This window comes from Manacus vitellinus, unplaced genomic scaffold (genome assembly GCF_001715985.3).
Source record: "Manacus vitellinus isolate BGI_N305 unplaced genomic scaffold, ASM171598v3 scaffold_7_pilon, whole genome shotgun sequence".
NCBI classification, from domain to species: domain Eukaryota; kingdom Metazoa; phylum Chordata; class Aves; order Passeriformes; family Pipridae; genus Manacus; species Manacus vitellinus.
The window spans coordinates 1,020,072-1,038,267 of NW_021940813.1; the positions used below are offsets into that span (position 1 = coordinate 1,020,072).

Below are 18,196 nucleotides of genomic sequence, written 5' to 3' on the forward strand. Positions count from 1 at the left end.
CATTGACACAGACATTTGATTTCACTCTTAGTTTGTTTTCAAGGTACAGAACCAAAGACCTTCAAAGTAGAATCACCTGATGCGTGGACAGAAGCTAAATTCCAGGTACATATATCTGACATTTGAGGTATGTCAGTCCTGTTGGGTGTCCAAGGTGTGAGAGGGAGTAAGTGCTCTGAAGGATAAACATGGACTAAACCAGCAGTTTTGAAATGCCTTTTTCTCAAAGCCAGGCTGAGGGGGAGCCCAGCTGAACAGGCAGAAGAGGCAGGTTCCCTGGGGAAGGAGAGAGAACCGGCGAAATTCCCCCTGGAGGCTCTTTGTTTCTGTTGCCAGGAGTTATCACCCACCTGCAAAAGGGAAGAGAACAGAGCACCTTTTTCCCTAATCCAAAAGTCTTACATGTAAGGACAGTCAGGCTCTCCCACCTTGGAAACAAAGCCATAAGAAGGATTTATGCAGGATGGGCACTACAATGGCTGGGATCACTCTTATTTCTGTTCTCGTCCTCTGGGCAGCCACACAGCAGGGAAGTGGGGATGAGATTACAGGTGAGTGATGCAAAAACTGGTCAGAGGACCACGGCTGTTACACAGACAGTTTAGTTTGGAGGTGAGATGGCTCTTTATTTGAAATAAACCAGCCAATGAAGAGCTGGCAATGTCTCAGTGGCCATTTAAGAATCCCTGATTGATAATTAAACAAAGAAAATCTAACCCAGCGAAAATACAACCTTTGTCCCCTACTCTTCATCCCCAGGCAAAATCCTTCTTCCCTTTGTGCCAGAAATGAATGAGTAGAATTCCTGCTTTGTCTTCAATAATGTGCAAATTTTTATGAAAGTTGTCTTTAAAATAAACTTTCAGAGGAAATGAGGTAGTAATGTACCTGGTAAACTCCTAGAGGCGCATAAAATGAAGCAAATTATAAAAATTAAATAGAAGACATGCTTAACTTTCATCTGTGGTATGGGATGTAATTTGGAAAAACCTAACCCAGTTGTTAGGTTGTAACTGCTAAATGAACTCCTAATTTGCTCTTCGTTTCTGGTTTGATTTATTTAGATGAGAAAAGATCGTGACTTTTGGCTGCTTTTTGTTGCATATTTTTGCTTAAGTGGTTTAGTGAGTCTCAGTTAAATATAAACCATATTTCTTAGAACCCTGCAGACTTTTCTGTTATTCCGTCCAAGTCACAGCTGAAAAAAAGGCTTTTACAGGTTAGGGGTCAGCAGAACCCCCATTCTAATACAATTTAAATTGTGTTGACTTTAAAAAGAATTTGGAATACACAGAAAAATCAAGCTCTTAATCCATTTTTCTTCTTGTTTTGGAGCCCTTGCCTTTTAAAGCTGAGCTTGAATCTGCCCTCTGGGAACCTTTTCTGACAGATGACTTCTGAGGTTACATCAAGATAAGAAAAGGGCTTGTTTTTGGCTCTTGCTGTTCTCCAGCAAGAAAAAATTTTGCAGATCCCAGCTCACAGTGGCTTTTCTGGCACTTGAACAGTGAAGTTTCAAGAACTGCAGCTGTATCTGTGTCATAAATGCTATCAAGCATTCTTTATTGCTGTTTTTTGACCCTGGTTTCAGTTCTGATCTGGGTTTGACCTTGAGTTATAAGCAGCCTGCTCCTACGCAGCCTTTTCTTCCAGGCTTTATTTCTTCTATTAATAAAATATTTGCTTTAGCTGTTTCTGCTCTTGCTTAACGTAAAAAAATTAATGCTCTTCCTGACAGTTCTGAAAGCTGGTGGTTTCTGAGACACAAAACTGAAGGCCAGAGATGATAATTGTAACACAGCCCTACTGACATCAGGTGTCTGCCTTCTCCTGCTTTGGGATTGACTTCAGCTCTGGGTCTCTGGAAACAGCAGCCAGTGCATTTTAATTCCATTTGATTGTGCCACAATCCCATAGATGGGAGCAATGAGAGCAGAAAGCCAATTTGCTAAAGAGCCCAGATTGATCCAAGCCACATTGCTCAGCAGCAAACTGCTGTCAGCAAATAATTGAACTCTCTGAGTGTCAAAGCTTGTTTTAAACTGTATGGAAGTGATGGATGATGCCAAAGTTGGTCGTGCTGCAACTTTCCCTGCCACCTTCAGCCCAAACTCTTCCAATAAGGGCATCTTTTTGTACCACCAGAGCCACATCTCAAACTTTCTCTTCTGGCTTTGGCAGCCTCATTCTATATCTAGTGTATATATACATACACACACACACACACACATATATATATATACACTTAGTATCAATGTTTAAGTATGAAATATGATTTCATATCTGCTCTGACAGCTGTGGCTTCTAATTATAAACTGTGTCTAATTCTACACCATTTTATTCTCAGTTTCATACCTGTGTTTATGTTGCACATTGCTGTAGAGACTAAGCCAGCTCAGCTGACACTGGAATTTTTAGCTTTCCAGTGCTATGTCCTCGCTGCAGCCTCGGCTCTGCATGGACAACAGGAATCCTCTGTGCTCTCCTTCCTCAGCTGTTCCCTTCCAGGCCCTGCTTTGCTCCAACCATGCTATACCTGTGCTCTGTGGAAATGGAGGGATCACAGGGATGAGGAACAAGGCTGAAGTCTTCTTCCTACTCTCCTCTAACATAATAACAGTCTGGTTCCCTAATGCATGAGGTGTTTTCTTTTTCCTCTCGTTTTCATAGAATAAAATTTGTCCTGCTCCTTCTGCTTTCCCTGGTCACCAACAGATGCTTGTGCCCTTTTTCAAGAGAAAGGTTATAACCACAGTGATTTAAGTGTTCTCTCTATTCCCCTCTGGTTATTTAGCCTTTCAGGTCCCAAACTAATGAAGAAAAAAAAAGAGGCAAAAAAGCTGAAACAAGATTTATTTCCTCCCCCCCCATACCTACAAGCCTAGAAGCATTTGCAGGGATAGGTATTCTTGGAGCACTCTTAACACATGGCAAGGGAATGTTTTCTAAAATGCAGTGACAGCTCCCTGTTTCTTATCAGGCACTTGTGCCTCATGTGAAGTGTTAATCCATCAAATGCATTGGATAAAAAGCAGCATAAAAATCAGATCTCTGATTTGTGCCCCAGAACCCATATTTGTTTTCTTTTCTCATTCTCCCAGATGGATATCCTAAAGTTATCCAGGGAGGGAGGCCACTATGCTTTCCCTGACTCACTTCCCCCTCCATTCCCTCCTGCCCAGCCACGACTGGGAATGGGCTTTCCCAGTCCTGGTCAGCCCTCCATCCCGGCCACTGGGATCCTCTCCTGGCTCAGGCTGGGTGTGGGTTTCAGCCTCACAGCTGGGGACAGTCTGAGTGTCTTCCTACCCCTCGTGACTGTTTCCTTTCAATCTCTTCTTAAGGACAAGCCCTGGTGCTTTTTAGGGATGTGAACACCTTCCAGCCTCTGCCTCTGGATCTTGCTTCAGGGACTGGACCCAGAAATGCCCTGCTTGAGGCTGGGGAGGAGGAAGAAGCAGGGAGTGGGATTTCCAGCTATGCCCTTACTGTCAATATTTTCCTGCTAACCTGCTCTAAGCAGCAGCACAGATTGCCTGGAGCCTGCCAGGAATTCTCTTGCTCCCACACGTACTCCCTGTAGCACAACCCGGAGTCAAACTCTGCCTTTTGCTGCAGAAGGAAGGCACAGAGGGGTTGGGCAGAGCAGGGCTGGGCTCCCTGGGGCCATATTTAGGTACCATATCTATTCCATGTTTTCTTCTGGACTGCCCCTGTGGTCATCCCATCCAAAACTTTTTTATCAGTCCTGCTCAAATTCTGCATATATCTTTTGTTTAGCTGGAAAGCTAAACGTGATAAAAGCACAGATTCCCAAGAACCTGACAATTCCTGAATTGTTTTTATGTGTTTCATCTTTTCAGGCAGCAGAGTACAAATAAGAGAAGCTGCAAATATTTTAATTGTATGTCTTTTGTGTATACTGTGTTAGCTTCAGTCTGTCTGTTGGCTGACCCTGGTGCCCTCAGAGCTCTCAGAAAAGAAAACAACCCTGCTATATTTGAATCTCTGCAGCTAATTCATGTTTATCCTTGTTAAAGTTTCTTTTGCTTTGTCTGAAGGATGATGCAGGCATTTTAATTCTATCCGATCGGTTTCCCAAATGGGACACAGAGTGACTCAGCCCCTCTGGCTTCCATAATATCTCATTAGGAGCCAGCCTGATGTCGGTGACATGACTGTAGGTTGCTCACTGCTAATTCTTAAACTCCATCTGGATCTGTTGCTGTCGTTGATGTTTCTCTGTGTTGTTTGGTGTTGTTTTTTTTTAATCCCCGTTCCTGTTCAAGTATTTCAGTTTTAAGTAAAACATGTAACAAGTTCACTCCTCATCACGAATGGTTTCAGAACTCTGGAAAACTCTGGAGTCCCGTTCCCAGACCTGTGTGAAATGATGTAGTTAACGACCTTATCACTGGCTTTGTTTATCCTGTAGTCAATGAACCACTTCAGGTCCCAAGGTCTGATCTAACAAGGTCTGCTACAAATGCAGAGAGGCAGCACAGGAGCTCCAGGAATACCTTCTGTGTCAGAGACCTGAAAGTCCTTCCCAATGATGTACGAGGACCCAGTTTTAGCCTGGAGTGATGTCTGAAGGATGTCTTATTCCAGACATCTACTGTGACTCATCTGCCCATGAGTTCCCTTCATTCCCTTTATAGCCAGAGGAGAGCAATGAACACTTTGGCATCATTAGGCCAGAGTGGACATGTGAAGTGCTTGGATGACTCTGGCCTGGAAGTGCCTATTTTGTTCTACTATTTTCCATTAACATATACTAATTTCCTTTCCATTTTCTTGAGTTAAAATGTCCTTTTTATCCTTTGTTCCTGAAGGCACCAAGAACTCTTTGACTTTTCTGGCAATCTGCATCCTTTGATGACCAAAGTGATACCTATGACAAGCAGTCACTACTAATTCTTTCTTCTGTCTGTTTTTTGAAGTGATGTTCTTCCTAACATCAGCTTTCCTGGAAATCATTCATCTCTATTGGTTCTGTCACTGCTTTCTCACAACACTGTTTTCAACTAGAGACTCGCAGGGAACTGATGCTCCAGAGTGACAAGTTAATGCTGATCCCTTTCTTCCCTGTTTTTATTTTTCTTCTCCAGAAAAAGGCCTCTCTTTGCTAGGGTACCATCTGTGCAACTACACCCTGACCAAAAATGTGGTTAAAATGGTTGCCTACCAGAAGTCCTACGAGAGAAACACGTCCTGTGGAGGGTGGATACCGTGGATGGTGTGTCCCCAGACATACTATAAACCCCAGTATCGTAGCATTGAAGTCCCTGAAACCATCACTCTCACAGATTGCTGTGAGGGATATGAACAAGTTGGACTCTACTGCTCCCTAGGTAAGTTTTGGTCAGATTAAGAGTTGAAAAAAATGCTTCTTGTGGAAGAGCATTCATCCCATTCTGGGACATAGGTTCCTGTTCACTGGAACCAGTGAGTCTGCAAAAATGTAGAGTAAACTTTGTCCAACAAGGTAAGGAGTAGACATGAAAGACTAAAGCTCCTGATTCTTGCTCTTTGCCACAAATTCACTAAAATTCCAGGGGATCTTGAAGAAGGGACCCCCTTGCTATCCCCCCAGGGGCTCCTTACCTGTCCTGGTTAAGGCCAATGTCCCTGGCCAAGTGCAATAACTCCCCTGTGCCTGGTGCAGTGTCTGTTCTGAGCCTGTTTCCATTTACATGGGGAGCTTTCTTGTCAGAAGTAATCCAGGATGCATTTAGGATGACATCTCCTTTGATTTGAAGCAGGGTCTGTTCCCAGAATGCAAACCCAATTTTGGTTTAAATTTAAAACAACCTGAGACCTCAGGGCAAGTCAGTACCAACTGCTTTCCAAACAAAACTACACCAGGGCCCATTTTCTCCTTGGTTACCTACGACTCTGGGGAAGGTCTGAAAACTGGTGAACCTTTTGGTGGGTCTGATCTAACTTCTGAGAGTTAACAAGGCTCTACTCAGGAAGACTTAACCATCTTTGTCTCAAGATGGAAGCTTGTTCCCCTTCTCACATCAGGGTTACCAGTTGTCAACAAGAAATTCCCAGTTTTATTAGAACTTGAGACGTAGATGGAAGAGATTCCTTGGGGAACAGGAACTTTTTTTTTTTAATGGATAAAGTTACATGCTTTTGAGCTGAATAGGCATCTTGGATTAGCTAGGCCAGCACTGAACTGTTCTGTCATGCAGAAAAGTTCTGCAGGACGTAATTTAATCTCCTGTTTTCAGTGTGACATCACATTTTCTCCATGTTCCCTTCTCAGTATGGACCTGGGCATTTACACAGTCACACACTGCAACAGCAGATTGCAAAGGAAAGGTCCTATTGCAGCTCTGGCCCTTGTTTTGGGTCATGAGACTTGGGTGACTCAGATCTGTGGGAATGTCCCCAAACCTGCTCCTGCACCAGATCATATAACGTGGCATGAGAGGGTATGAGCCATATATCCTGTCATGGGATCTGTCAAGAACAATGTGTTCATCCTACTTTTAAGCTGCTTCAGAGCTTTGGAAAAAGAGCCTCCCAGCAATTTTTTTCCAGGTGTTTTCTCAACAGTAGTAGAATATCTTGTCTAGCAGGAAAGCGCTTTTAAAAGAAAGATGGGAACACAGTTGTTGTGTTTTACTTGTTCCTAAAATTATTTGCTATAGAAGAGAAATTAAAGCATAATTAGAGAGACATGATTCTTAATTTAGTGTATCCTCCTGTTGGTTGGCTCTGTGGCTGTTGTGGAGTGTCAGCCACAGCAAAATTTGGCCTGCAGGTTACTGTGTGTCCAGGCAGTCCTGTCAGACTGGCAAAGGACCCATTGTTAATCATCTGCATTTTCCAAATATCAGTTCTGCACTGGAGAAAATCTCCAGTATGTCTAATTATTGTTGAAAAATTACTTTAGTAAGGTTTTTTGTTATACACACGTGTGCATTCGTGTGTGCATGCATGAGTCAAATGACAAGTCTGAGAGGCAATCAGAGAAAACGGCCTCAATTCTGTAGTGCAAGGAGAGAGCTGTGCCAGCTAAATGTGGAAGAGTCACTTGCTAGTTGTGGATATCACAGTTTGCACAAGAAACTCAGGTGTTTTGAAACTCTGAAAATCAAGACCATCTTCTTGTCTGGGAAAAAAAAAAAGCATCCTGGAAACACCTTAAATATCTTTTTTCCTAGAAAAATCCTATGTATTTTAGAGGCATCTCTAAGGATATTTTGGACTTGAGAGCTGTTGATGGGTTTGTTTCATCTAAAAGGAACAAATCTGTACATCTCCTGTAAAACTCGCAGAATTTCCACTCCGCCCTTACCACGTTGCTGATGGGCACTCTGGGCAGGCTTGTCCATGAAATACTGTGGTCACCTTGACTCTTTTTCCTGTCAAAGTTAATCTGTGAATATTTTAAGCCGTAGAAGGATTTGAATGGCTTCTAGGTGATTTCCGTGTTTGCATTATTCCGGTATCTTTGCTTTTCAGGGCATTAGTCATAATTTCTGTGAATGGTAATGCACCGTCTAGACACAGTCTTAAATAAATGATGAGAAGAGAAACTGGAACTGCTGAAATTACTGCACAGCATGCTGTTGAACTACTGTTATTTTTTCCTTGACGTTATCCATGCTGTCATGCTCTTCATCCTGCTAGGAGTGGAAAGGTCTCCGTGGCCTTTCCCAGCAACCTGCTCCTGGCCACTCCTCACCTTTTCTTCCTAGAAGGAAACATTTGCCCCTGCCTGGGATATGGCAGGCCCTGTTTTCTTACTTCTTTAATGATGGGAAAAAGTACCTACATTATTAAATGACTTTGTAGTTCTCACTAGTTGCCCATCTATCCATTGGGACAGCATTACACAAATGACTTCAACATTTTTAAATAACAACACAAAAGTGAATTATCTAAAAGTTAGGAAGTGCTAGAATTAATTCCAAAGGTGGGATTAAATGAAACAACCTTTGTTTTCTCTCTTTGGGCCTGTGAAGATTAATAAACTCTTTTTAATTACCTAATCCAGCTCTGCCATGCCCCAAGGACCACATTTCCATGTGGTGCCCAGGGATGATGGAGCCCCTCTAAGGAGCTCCCCAGCAACACTCCGTCTTGACCTCCACATTCACTGCATGGTGCAGTGCTCTGCTGAGCCTCTCAATGAAGAGAGAATTATTTATCACCTCTTCAGGTGAATCCTGGGGGATTTACACGCAGCAATTTGTCTTCACACAGACTGCAGGAAGCGAGAGGGGTTCTCTGTCTTTCACAGATGGGCAACTGAGCTGCAGGGATACTGAGATCAATCCACTGTGTGCCCACTCTCAGACACCTTGGGGGCAGTTTTAATTTTTTTTTTAAATTTATTTTGCTTTTCAGAGTGCTTAGAGCTGCCTTTAACAACTTGTGTGGTTGGGCCACAGAGATTCACATCCTCAGTGGTGACTTTGAGCAGTCCCTCAACTGCTTGGCAGGTCCAGGGCTGCAGGTCAGGCTCATGGACCTGCAAAACCCACGGCTCTGAAAGGTTGTTTCACCTTACAAAGCTTTCCCAGAATCTTGCAGGTAGAGACAGGATGTAATTCTCCAGGCTAATTTCCAGCTGCTTGAATGGATGGTATAGTTACTTCTGCTGGTGACTGGCTGCTTGCCCACTTTCCAGCACAAGATGAAACCAGAGAGCTCCTTATCTGTCACCTAACCCTGCTTGATCCCCAGCTAGGGAGGGAAAGAGTGCATCAGCATGCAGTGAACCCTGGTTTTTAAGCACACAAGTCTCTAAAACACTGTTTTAGTTCAAGTTCCCTAAGCACACTGTTGATCTGTTACCTCCATGAAAAACACCCTGAAATAAGAAGGCCCAGACAACTTTAATCCTGGAGTTTCTTAACTTGGGAGTGTTTGATTTGCAATGTTAAGGTCACACTTTTAATCAGAGTGCTCTTTGTGTGCATAACTTCCTAAGGTTTTCAGAAAAACCACTGTAAAGTAAAAAATGTTCATTTTTGGAGCCCAGGAAGCTCCTCAGCAGGACTGGGACATTTTAGGGCCAGTGTGTAGATGTTCCCATGCTGACTCCAGCTGGAGCAGTGAGGAGCTGTGGCACAGCTGTCCCCTATGCTTGGGCTGTCACCAGAAAGCCATGGGATGGTGGTGTCACATATGGGCAGCGTTACAGCATCAGCCTGGGGTGGGAAGGTGCCAAAATGCCCTATGGAACTTCACCCAGGAGCAGGTGTCTCTCCCTGCCCTGCAGTTTGGGTCCCTTGTTTGCCCTCAGCAGCTGCAGAAATGGGATTATGGGCATCAGAGGGTCTGTCCCTGCCTGTTCCTTGTAGTGTCTGCTTATGGGAATCCTGTCTGGGAACTGTCTTGTCCCTTTTTGAGCCCACTGAAGCTGTCTGCCTCCACAATCTATTTAGGTAAAGAAATGTGTGCTTTTACTCATTTTATTACTGTGGGCTCTGGTGAAAACCAGCTCTGCTTTCACCTTGCCCTCTGCCTTTGGGATCTTGTAAACCTTGGTCACATCCCCCTCAGGCTCCTCTTCTTCAAGACAAAAGTCCTTGTCTTTTTAGTAGTCTTTTCTTACAAGTCTTTCTTTGAAGGCCGTGGTCCCCCCTTGTTCCACAGCTGCATCCTTACCAAATTTCAGCCCATGGCTTCTGAATATGTTCTAGTGGATGACAGAGCTTTCCACAGGGAAGGGTGTTAAATATTAGTCAGCTACTGGACCAACACACAACCCAATTAACCCTTGGAGAAGGAATTAGGATGGAAAACATCCACGTGAGCAGGTAAAGTCTACCAATGCTCAAAGTCCCACAAAACATATGATGAAATCTTCCAGTCTGCCTTTGGAACAGACTTTGCCAGGGACTCTTTCTATAATTTCATGGATTTGTCTCCACCTTCTGATACCTGAGATGAATGAAGGGTGCTGGTCCCTCTGGATGAACCCTGTCCCCTCCAGGTGGAAGGAGGCAGAGGGAGGGTATCATGGTTGAGATAATGGTGTCCTTCAGCATCAATCTCCAGGGAGATCCCTCCCTCCTGCAGCCACAGCAGATCCAGTGGCTCTCCAGTGGGCAGGCTGGTAGTTGACCTTTGGTTGCTAAGCACTGGGTGCTGCAGCTCTGTTTCCATACATTTATGTAAATAACAGAGGAGAAAAGCCTGTACTTTGTCCAACTGACAGAGGCTGACTTGCTCCCAGTGCTGGCAGTGTTGCTTGGTAGGTGACTGTCCCCAACGTTATTGAAATGGAGAGCATAAACTGAATTTTCAAAGTGCATCTGGTACAATTAGGCAGAAATGTGAAGTGAATCCATCCCTGTTTCCGCTGATCCGAAAACGATGACCTTTTGATTTCAGATAAATGGCCAGGGAGGCACTGAGCCAGGATTCAATAGTGTTTTCTGAGATTGCATGTGACTCATTAAGCCATTTACACTGCAGTTAAACAAGCAAATAAAAAAAAAAAAAAAAAAAAAAAAGAGACCCAGGCGGAACAAATTCTGCTTTGAGCCTCAAACCTGCTTGAACTGCACCTGAATCTGAGAGCTGGAGGAATTCACATGCTTGGGTCCAGCTTACCAAGATCCACCTGGTTCTGAATAGTAAGGAGCACTGATGAACAGGGAATATACTAATACAGGGAAATCCCTTGGTGCTCTGGTGTGAGAGGCTGCTTAGCTCCCTGCACAGGAGGCTGGGATGGAGCAATCACATGAGACTGGGAATGTCTGGGAGGCTCATCTAAGGGCATCCGAAGCCATATCACACCTTATTGTGGTTTTAGACTGAAAATCAGGAAGAATATTTCCAGGAGTAAGATCTGTTTGGAGGGACAACTCGTAGTGCCAGCCCCAGAGCCAGAAGCAGAGGTTCCTGGTCTATACTGAGAAGCAGAATGGGATTCCTGGTGCTTGATGGACCCAGAAGTAACTTGAGTAAGATTGCACAGGGTGGATTTTTTTTTTTCTCATCCTATGGGGCCTATGACTCAGAGTGAACTTTGGAGGCAGAGTTGGTCCTGTGAGAGACTAAAGAGAGTGAGTTACTTTGGTTTACAGGCATGAAAAGGCCTATAACAGGCTGCATTAGGTAGCAGGACAAATCCTACTCCCTGTAGGGCAGCCAGACATTCATTGGGTTTGAGAATAGGGACAGAGTTTCCTAATTTGCTGCCCAGAGCTCTTGTGGGTCTCACACCAAGAGCATCTGTGAAAGATGCTCAAAGCCTTGTTAAAGCTTTTGCTCACTGGATGTGTGCACACAAAATACATGCACACAGCAGATGAAATACAACACAAAACAGTGTGGGAAATGCCATCCCATTTGCTCTACATGCAGATCTTTAAAAATATGCGTGCAAATAACCTGCATCCTACTGAGACATCTCAACTCAGTGTCTTCCCTGTTCCCCAGCATCTGGATTTGGGAAGGTTTTTCAGTGGAGGTAACTTCCATCATTAAATTATGCCTACTTTTCACAGTTACCTTTCAGAGCCCTTGACAGGGATACTGTGGGCCCTTAGAAGGACACAAACCACTGCTTTAATAGCCTAATTCTTTGAGCAAATATCTCTGTATGTCCACTTGCGTAAATGGTTGAAAATTGCACATGTTGAGTTTTGCAGGCCATAGTTTGAGCTCAATCCCTCAACTGTAGATTGAGCTGGGGATTTGGAGTGCTAAAAATGAGAACTGTTATGGAGTGTGCCAAAAAGCTGAGGCTTTCTGCTTGCAGTAACCTCCAGTCTCCCACAGACTGGCAGAGGGGGGAACTTGGAATGTGCATGTGGCAGCAAGTTACATAGATTTAGTTTAAATCTTGATTAATTAATTTCCCTGTTTAAGAAGGTTACTTCAGTGAGGCCAGAAATCAGTATCAGTATCCCCTTCTGCTTCTCAGAAACCTCACATTTACTGTCATCCAGAGTCTTGGGATAACAGAAACTGTAAACCCACAGAACTGATGATTCATGATAGATTTATAATTTGTTGTGGACTTTTCACTTTCTATGGGCTTTATTATGTCAAATGTGGTTTTTCTGCACCACAACTATTTCCATTGCAAGAATCAGGTTAATTTTCCTCCTGGCTGACTTTAATTGCCCAGTAATGGATCGAAAATCTGTAGGTGCAGGATGAATGGAAAAGAGAAATCTTTCAGGTTGATTAGAAAGACCAGAGCCGAGCATGGAGCTGTGTCTGAGACCACGGGTGAAAGTAGTGATTGTAAGGCTTAGAAATGTTTTCTCTTTTCCTCTGGAGAGAAATATGTCCTGGAATTGAGTCAGGACCACTGACTGCCCTTGGCTTGGAAGCAGCAACCTTCTGCCCTAGCTGCCCTCTCTGCAGGGCTCTCTGGCATGGGCTACCAACCTCCTGGAGTGGCCAGCTGGTACAGAGCAGGTGCTGCCAGGCTGCAGCCACAGGCTCAGTTCTGCTCTCCTGTCCTCCTGTGTAACCCACTCACCTGTACCGGAGAACTACGTCGTGTCTCCGCTCTCATGGAACACCCACAATTACTGTAACTAAAGGTCAGCCTTGTGCCAGGGAAGTTAGAATAATTATCAATGGAAATTTACAAATCCAAAATTTCTGTAGCAGAAATGTCACGAGAGAGAGAAAGATCTGAGAGCATTTATGCCCTTGGAATTAAATAAGGGTATTTTTAGGCTGTTGTTTTCTCCCCGTGAAAACCTCAGAACAGATGCTCTTCTAAAGTGAGGAGGAGGTGTTTGCTATAAATTAAATAGCACAATTTTGTGGAAACAATTTTCTATATTTTTGTTCTCAGAAATGTTTTTGTTACTTAGCACTCAACAGATCCAGTGTATTTGCCTCAAGACCTGGTATTTGTCCAAAGGAGAATATGGAAACCTCTGATTATCCTTGCACGTTCGATACTGAGTGTCCAGGGCTCAAAAAATGCTGCAACTCATCCAAAGGAGCAGGCTGTGTAGACCCAATGCCAGAGGGTATGTTACTGATAAATTCAGGACTGCTTCTAACAGAAATATGCTTAATTTTTCCTTCTGAGGGTGGGATTGGGCAGGAAAACTGTTACCATAGCTCTTCATAAAACAAATACGGGAATCTGCCTTGGATCAGTTCCATGATATTCAGCTTCAGTGCTTGCACCCGGGAGCACTGAGCAGTGTGTGGGTGCTGCGGGTCCCGTGGACCTTCCTTGGCTTGTTCTCCTTTGCTGGCACCTGCAAAGGAGGTGGCATATGGCAAAGGAGGCAGTAGGTGATGGGCTGTACCTGGGCCCTTCGTGTTTGCCAAGTTAAATCCTGCTTTGTTCTCTCAAAGCTTTCCTATAGCTCTGTTGCTTTCTATAGCATCAGACCTCAGATGACTTGGCTGTTCTATTTCGTACACTTCAGGAAGAACATTCTGGTACAACGTGACAGTGCTTGTGAAAATGGATTTTAATGAATTAATCAGAGTGGATTCCCACCTTCTGAATCATTCCCGCCTTTTGCACTCCATGGTATGTACAAACATGAACAATCCCGTGTGCTGCTTGTTGTGTCCTCGTTTCTGTTACTCAGGGGCCACCCCTTGCTCCCCCTCATTTCTGCCAGATTAATTTTTGGTTTTGGCCCTGATGTATTTCTGATTACTGAATGTCAGCTGCATCCTTAAGCAATTCAAGTGATGTTGATTTATCAGCTCCTCTAGTAAATTTTTAACGTCTCTTCCAAGGGCAGTTTAAAGACATTCTGAAACATAGGGGTTTTCCTGCTTAAATGGTGATTGCTCCAGCACTGATTGAGTTAAGCTTTGGACCTATGACTGACTGGAACCAGATTTCAAGACCTCCAAAGTGTGATAAGGAGTTTTGAGTTAAACCTTTCAAGAGACAAACCCGATCCCTGGCACCGGGACCTACAAGGCACGTGGGCTCAGCAGTGCCAGAAGTTTCGCTGTGAAAAAACAGGATTAGGGCAGGGGACTGTGTTGGGACAAGGGTGTTGCATCGTCAGTCTTGCCACCAGAATCAGGGCTGGGGCAGACAGCAGAGTGTCATATTTTTGCTGTAGGACCAAAGGCTCTGCCTTGGGAATGGGTTAGCAGCAGTAAATCTGTCCCTGTCCCCAACGTGTCAAGGAGGAAGAGTCGCAGGTAACCAAGGAAAACACAGCCCTGGAAGAGGTGTGAGGCACACTTCCCGAAAGGAGGGTCTGCAGGAGGGACCAGGCCACAAACTAAAGCCTTGCTCAGGCAGAGAGGGTCTTTCTGTCCTCTCAGGGTTACTTAGGAAATGGATTGATGAACTAGGACAAGACCCTCCAGGCCACAAACCCAAGCATTTCCCATGGAGAAAAGCAGGCTTGGATATGGCCTTTGAAAGGCACCCAAGAGGGCAGGTCCCTAATTCCCTACATTTTTATTTCTAGTCTTCCCCAGTTTCCAGCTGGGAGTGGGCAAGTAGCAAAGGAAACCCATCTGCCATGATCTGCCATCACTGATGGGCAGGAGAATAGAAATGATAGCAGCAGCATGGGTGTAGCTCTTCCTCCACCTGATTTACCCCTTCTCATATCCTTGTAAAAGAAAGAAATCTTGGTCCTGTCACTGTGTGGTAAGGAATAGAGGGCAAGGATCTAAAAAGACTTTTATATCTTGGTCTAAAACAAGCTATGTCAAAGTCAAACACTAGAGAAATAGGGACTATTAACAAGCTGCTATTCAGAGGAATTTCTTCCAGACCCACCACCACGTCCCTTCTCTCATTCCTGACACTCAGTTGGGGTGGCTTGGTCTCTCTGGGGTCTCTCTGTGGCCCTCAATCCCACTTTTCACCCTCAGTCTATTGCTTTTCTTCTTTTTCTTTCCTATCCCTTTGCCAGCAGTCCTTTTAGCTGTTGAAAGTCAGAAGTGTTGGACAGCTTTTTTACAGATGAATTGTAGCAGCATGTGTAATGTATGTCTATTGGGACTTTGCAAAGCAGGACTTTTCCCGTATATTCCTGGATTACATCCTTCTGCCTAAGTGTTTTGAGATCAGCTCCACACCTCCCTTAGCTTGGCACTACTATAATATAAATTAGTTGTGAAATGTGATAATAAGAGTGCATAAAGACAGGCCTAAATGTTACCACTTTGCCATGTTTTCTGATTTGCTGCTTTCTCCACTCAGATTATGATAATAATCGTGGCATAATTTACGCCTCAGCTGCGCTGAGAAATGAACGAGGTGCTCGAGTGTTTGTTCCCCTGTTTTCCAGATCACTGGCGCGTTGCAGCCCTGGAATGCCTCTGTGCACCACATCCAGAGCAATCCTGCAGGGATACACGCCGGGACAGTGACCTCCCAGGTTCTCCTTGGGCTGCACCAGCCGGCTCTGCTGGCTGAGGTCTCTTCTTCCCTGGGTGACGTGGTGAAACGCGTGTATGAAGTGACTGACACGCAAGTGCAAGGTCATTGATTACAATCCTGTCATGAGGGGGGAGGGGAGAAGCTTTTTTTAGGAGGTTTCATCCCCCTTCGCTTGCATTTTCATTTATATGACTATTAATTTGCTTTCAAAGATTGTGTAGTGGATCTTGTAATATTTGCAAATATGGCCCTGACATTTCCGTTAAAGGATGGAGAGGGCTGTAGTTAATAATAATAATAATAATAATTTTAGATTTAATAGTTTAGAAGGGAATGCTCCTGAATGCTCAATTAAATTTATTTTCTCCCAATAGTATAGCCCATTTTCAAAAGAAAAAGCAAAGATGTCCATATTTGTCATATTGTCCACATTAGTTGTATTCAACAGGCCCTTAAGAAAAGTGTTTTCTTGGGAAGCAGATACACTCTATTGCTATAGATGTGTTGCTATCAGTAGCTTGCATGAAACAAGTCACATTGATAGTCTGTTAATTCTTATAACATATTACTACCTACTTTTTAACTGTTAGGTAAACATTTCAGTATTTTAGTTTTAAGTTTTGTGAATCTACTCATTGCTGTGTAGCTGTCTGAACATTTGTACTCCCTAAGTGCATCCATAAGACCCACATTCAATGCTTCTTATTCTGTGTTTACTCAGTCCAACTGTCAGTGGAATCACTTTCAGCAGGTCTCCTTCCTCTTCTGCTGACATCTCTTAGGTTTGGCTGACATCCTGCAGCTGTAAGCAGGAGCTGCCCCTAACTGTCCTCTAATTCCAAAGAAATGGAGTAAAAAGTGAGAGGGTTGTAACTGCTTTGGGGAAGGGCAGGATTCCAATTTCTTTGCACCCATGTACATCCAGAATTATTTTAAGAGTTACTGCAGATTTGCACTGAATTTATCATATCCAGAGCCTGGTTTATACACACTGCAGATCAGTCTCGATGCTGATATCAGTGTCTGTGCAAGGTGTGTTCCTCTCCCTAGATGTCAATGAATGTTCCCACGCTGAACTCAACGCCTGCCCCCAGAAAAGCACCTGTGTAAACCTGGAGGGTTATTACAGCTGTGACCCTCATGCCCATGTCATCCCTCACCAGCTGAGCCAAAGGAAGGAAGGTAAGAAACATAGATCTCACCTTGGGGAAACACAGAGGAAGTTTCTGTGGGAATTTGCTGTCTGTCACAGGAGTCACCTGCAGAGAAAGGATTTCTGGAGGACTCAGTGCCCCTTCTCCTCCTGCTGGGAGGAGATACCACATAAGCCAGCTGTTACCTGCTTCTGATTGAAATGCAGTGTATTTATTTCACAGTCCCTTGCTGTTTCTCCTATCTCACCCTCAACTGTCCTTACTCATCTGCCAAAACCTCTAACTTCAGACCCTGACTGCTTCTCAGAACATCATTCACCACCAGTGCATCTCCCCAGCCTCCTGGGAAACAATTAATGATGTTATTTATAAAAATGTTTAGTTTTTTTCTCCATTTTGACTGCATGAATGCAGCCCAGACTCAGTGGTTGTATGATCCCACCCTGAGCTGCTCCACTGTTCCCTAGTCCTTTACTGCAGAGAGCTGGAGTTTGGCACTGGATGAAATAATACCTTGTGGTACCAGCCCAGCAAAATATAGAGGCATGTACTTAAAGCCCACAGGCATCAATGGGCCTGATAATAGGCTTTAAGTTAATGAGATGAGTAACTGCTTACAGATTCGATACTTTAGCTAGAGAACAATTCTACAATCCTTTAATCTCAAAAATTAAGATAATGTATTATTTTATGCTTTTGTGATATGATAATGTACTTATTTTCTATTTATGTTACTTCTATTGCTGCTTTCCAGCTGTGGAAAACATGAATGGTATTATTTGGGATTTGCTTTGTTAGGAATACTCTAACTCTTTGATAACACTATTTCCCCTTAGGCATTGCAGCATCTACTCCAAGTTCAGCAGTAGATGCCATTAGTACCAGCAATAGCTCTCCTTCTGTAATGAATTCAAGTCTTTTGTCCATAACTAACCAATCTGCAGATGCTGGATGCTGTAAGTTATCTTGGATTTTAATGAATATTGTCTTGATTTTAATTCAGTCACTCCTAGATTCCTTTCAGATAAGAGTTATCACAGCCCTTTTAAAAACACCCCGTCCTTCTTGTGAGAGGAAATAGCTTTCAGTAGTTCTTTGCTGAGTTCAGAGAGACAGGTTGGATATTCTTGATCTTCATCCACATCTTCTGATCCAAGCTGAAGCTAGAGGAATTAAACTGAGGCACCTCTAGTGCAGGGGGGGATGGCTTCGGGGGTGTTTGGCAACCACCTGGCTCAGAGTCCTGGAAACAATTTTTTATTATTGAAGCAACTTACAAAAACAAACGTTTTTTCTTAGTCTAACCATCAGCATGAAAGAATTGAAGTTGAGGTAGCAGAATGACATGGTCTCCGTGTTAGCATGGGATGTGATGCTCATCTCACCTGACCCCAGCTTCTGCAGGAGAGGTGTCTAGTCTGGGATCTCTCTCTAGTTAGTGGAGACAGACTGGCTCTGCTGGAGGGCAATTCATCCTACCCAGTTTAGACACCTCCTCCTTCGAGGAGGAATCATCTCTGAAGGGTCTTGTCTTTTCCCATTGGCATGACAACGATTTCACTGGACTAGAGAGGAATAACAGGTGCAGTGCTGCACACCACTCTGCCCCCAGCCTCTGCAAGCTGGGGTCTGTGGGGGTTTTCCGGGCATAAATCCAGACAACCTTTGCCTGAAGAGGTGCATTTTGGTGATTAAAGTGACAAGAGGCAAA

The 18,196-nt window shown here is 43.9% G+C and overlaps 1 protein-coding gene across 1 annotated transcript in view; it reads left to right on the forward strand.

The window, feature by feature from the left end:
- Positions 1-5,176: 5,176 nt before the first annotated feature.
- The window catches only part of UMODL1 (uromodulin like 1), a 44,552-nt gene continuing 31,532 nt past the window's right edge, over positions 5,177-18,196 (forward strand). Inside the window, exons 1-6 of the mRNA XM_025896233.2 lie at positions 5,177-5,354; positions 12,819-12,980; positions 13,392-13,498; positions 15,240-15,432; positions 16,382-16,513; positions 17,322-17,441. Coding sequence (XP_025752018.2) covers positions 5,177-5,354; positions 12,819-12,980; positions 13,392-13,498; positions 15,240-15,432; positions 16,382-16,513; positions 17,322-17,441 — 892 coding nt within the window. The remainder of the gene's footprint in view (positions 5,355-12,818; positions 12,981-13,391; positions 13,499-15,239; positions 15,433-16,381; positions 16,514-17,321; positions 17,442-18,196) is intronic.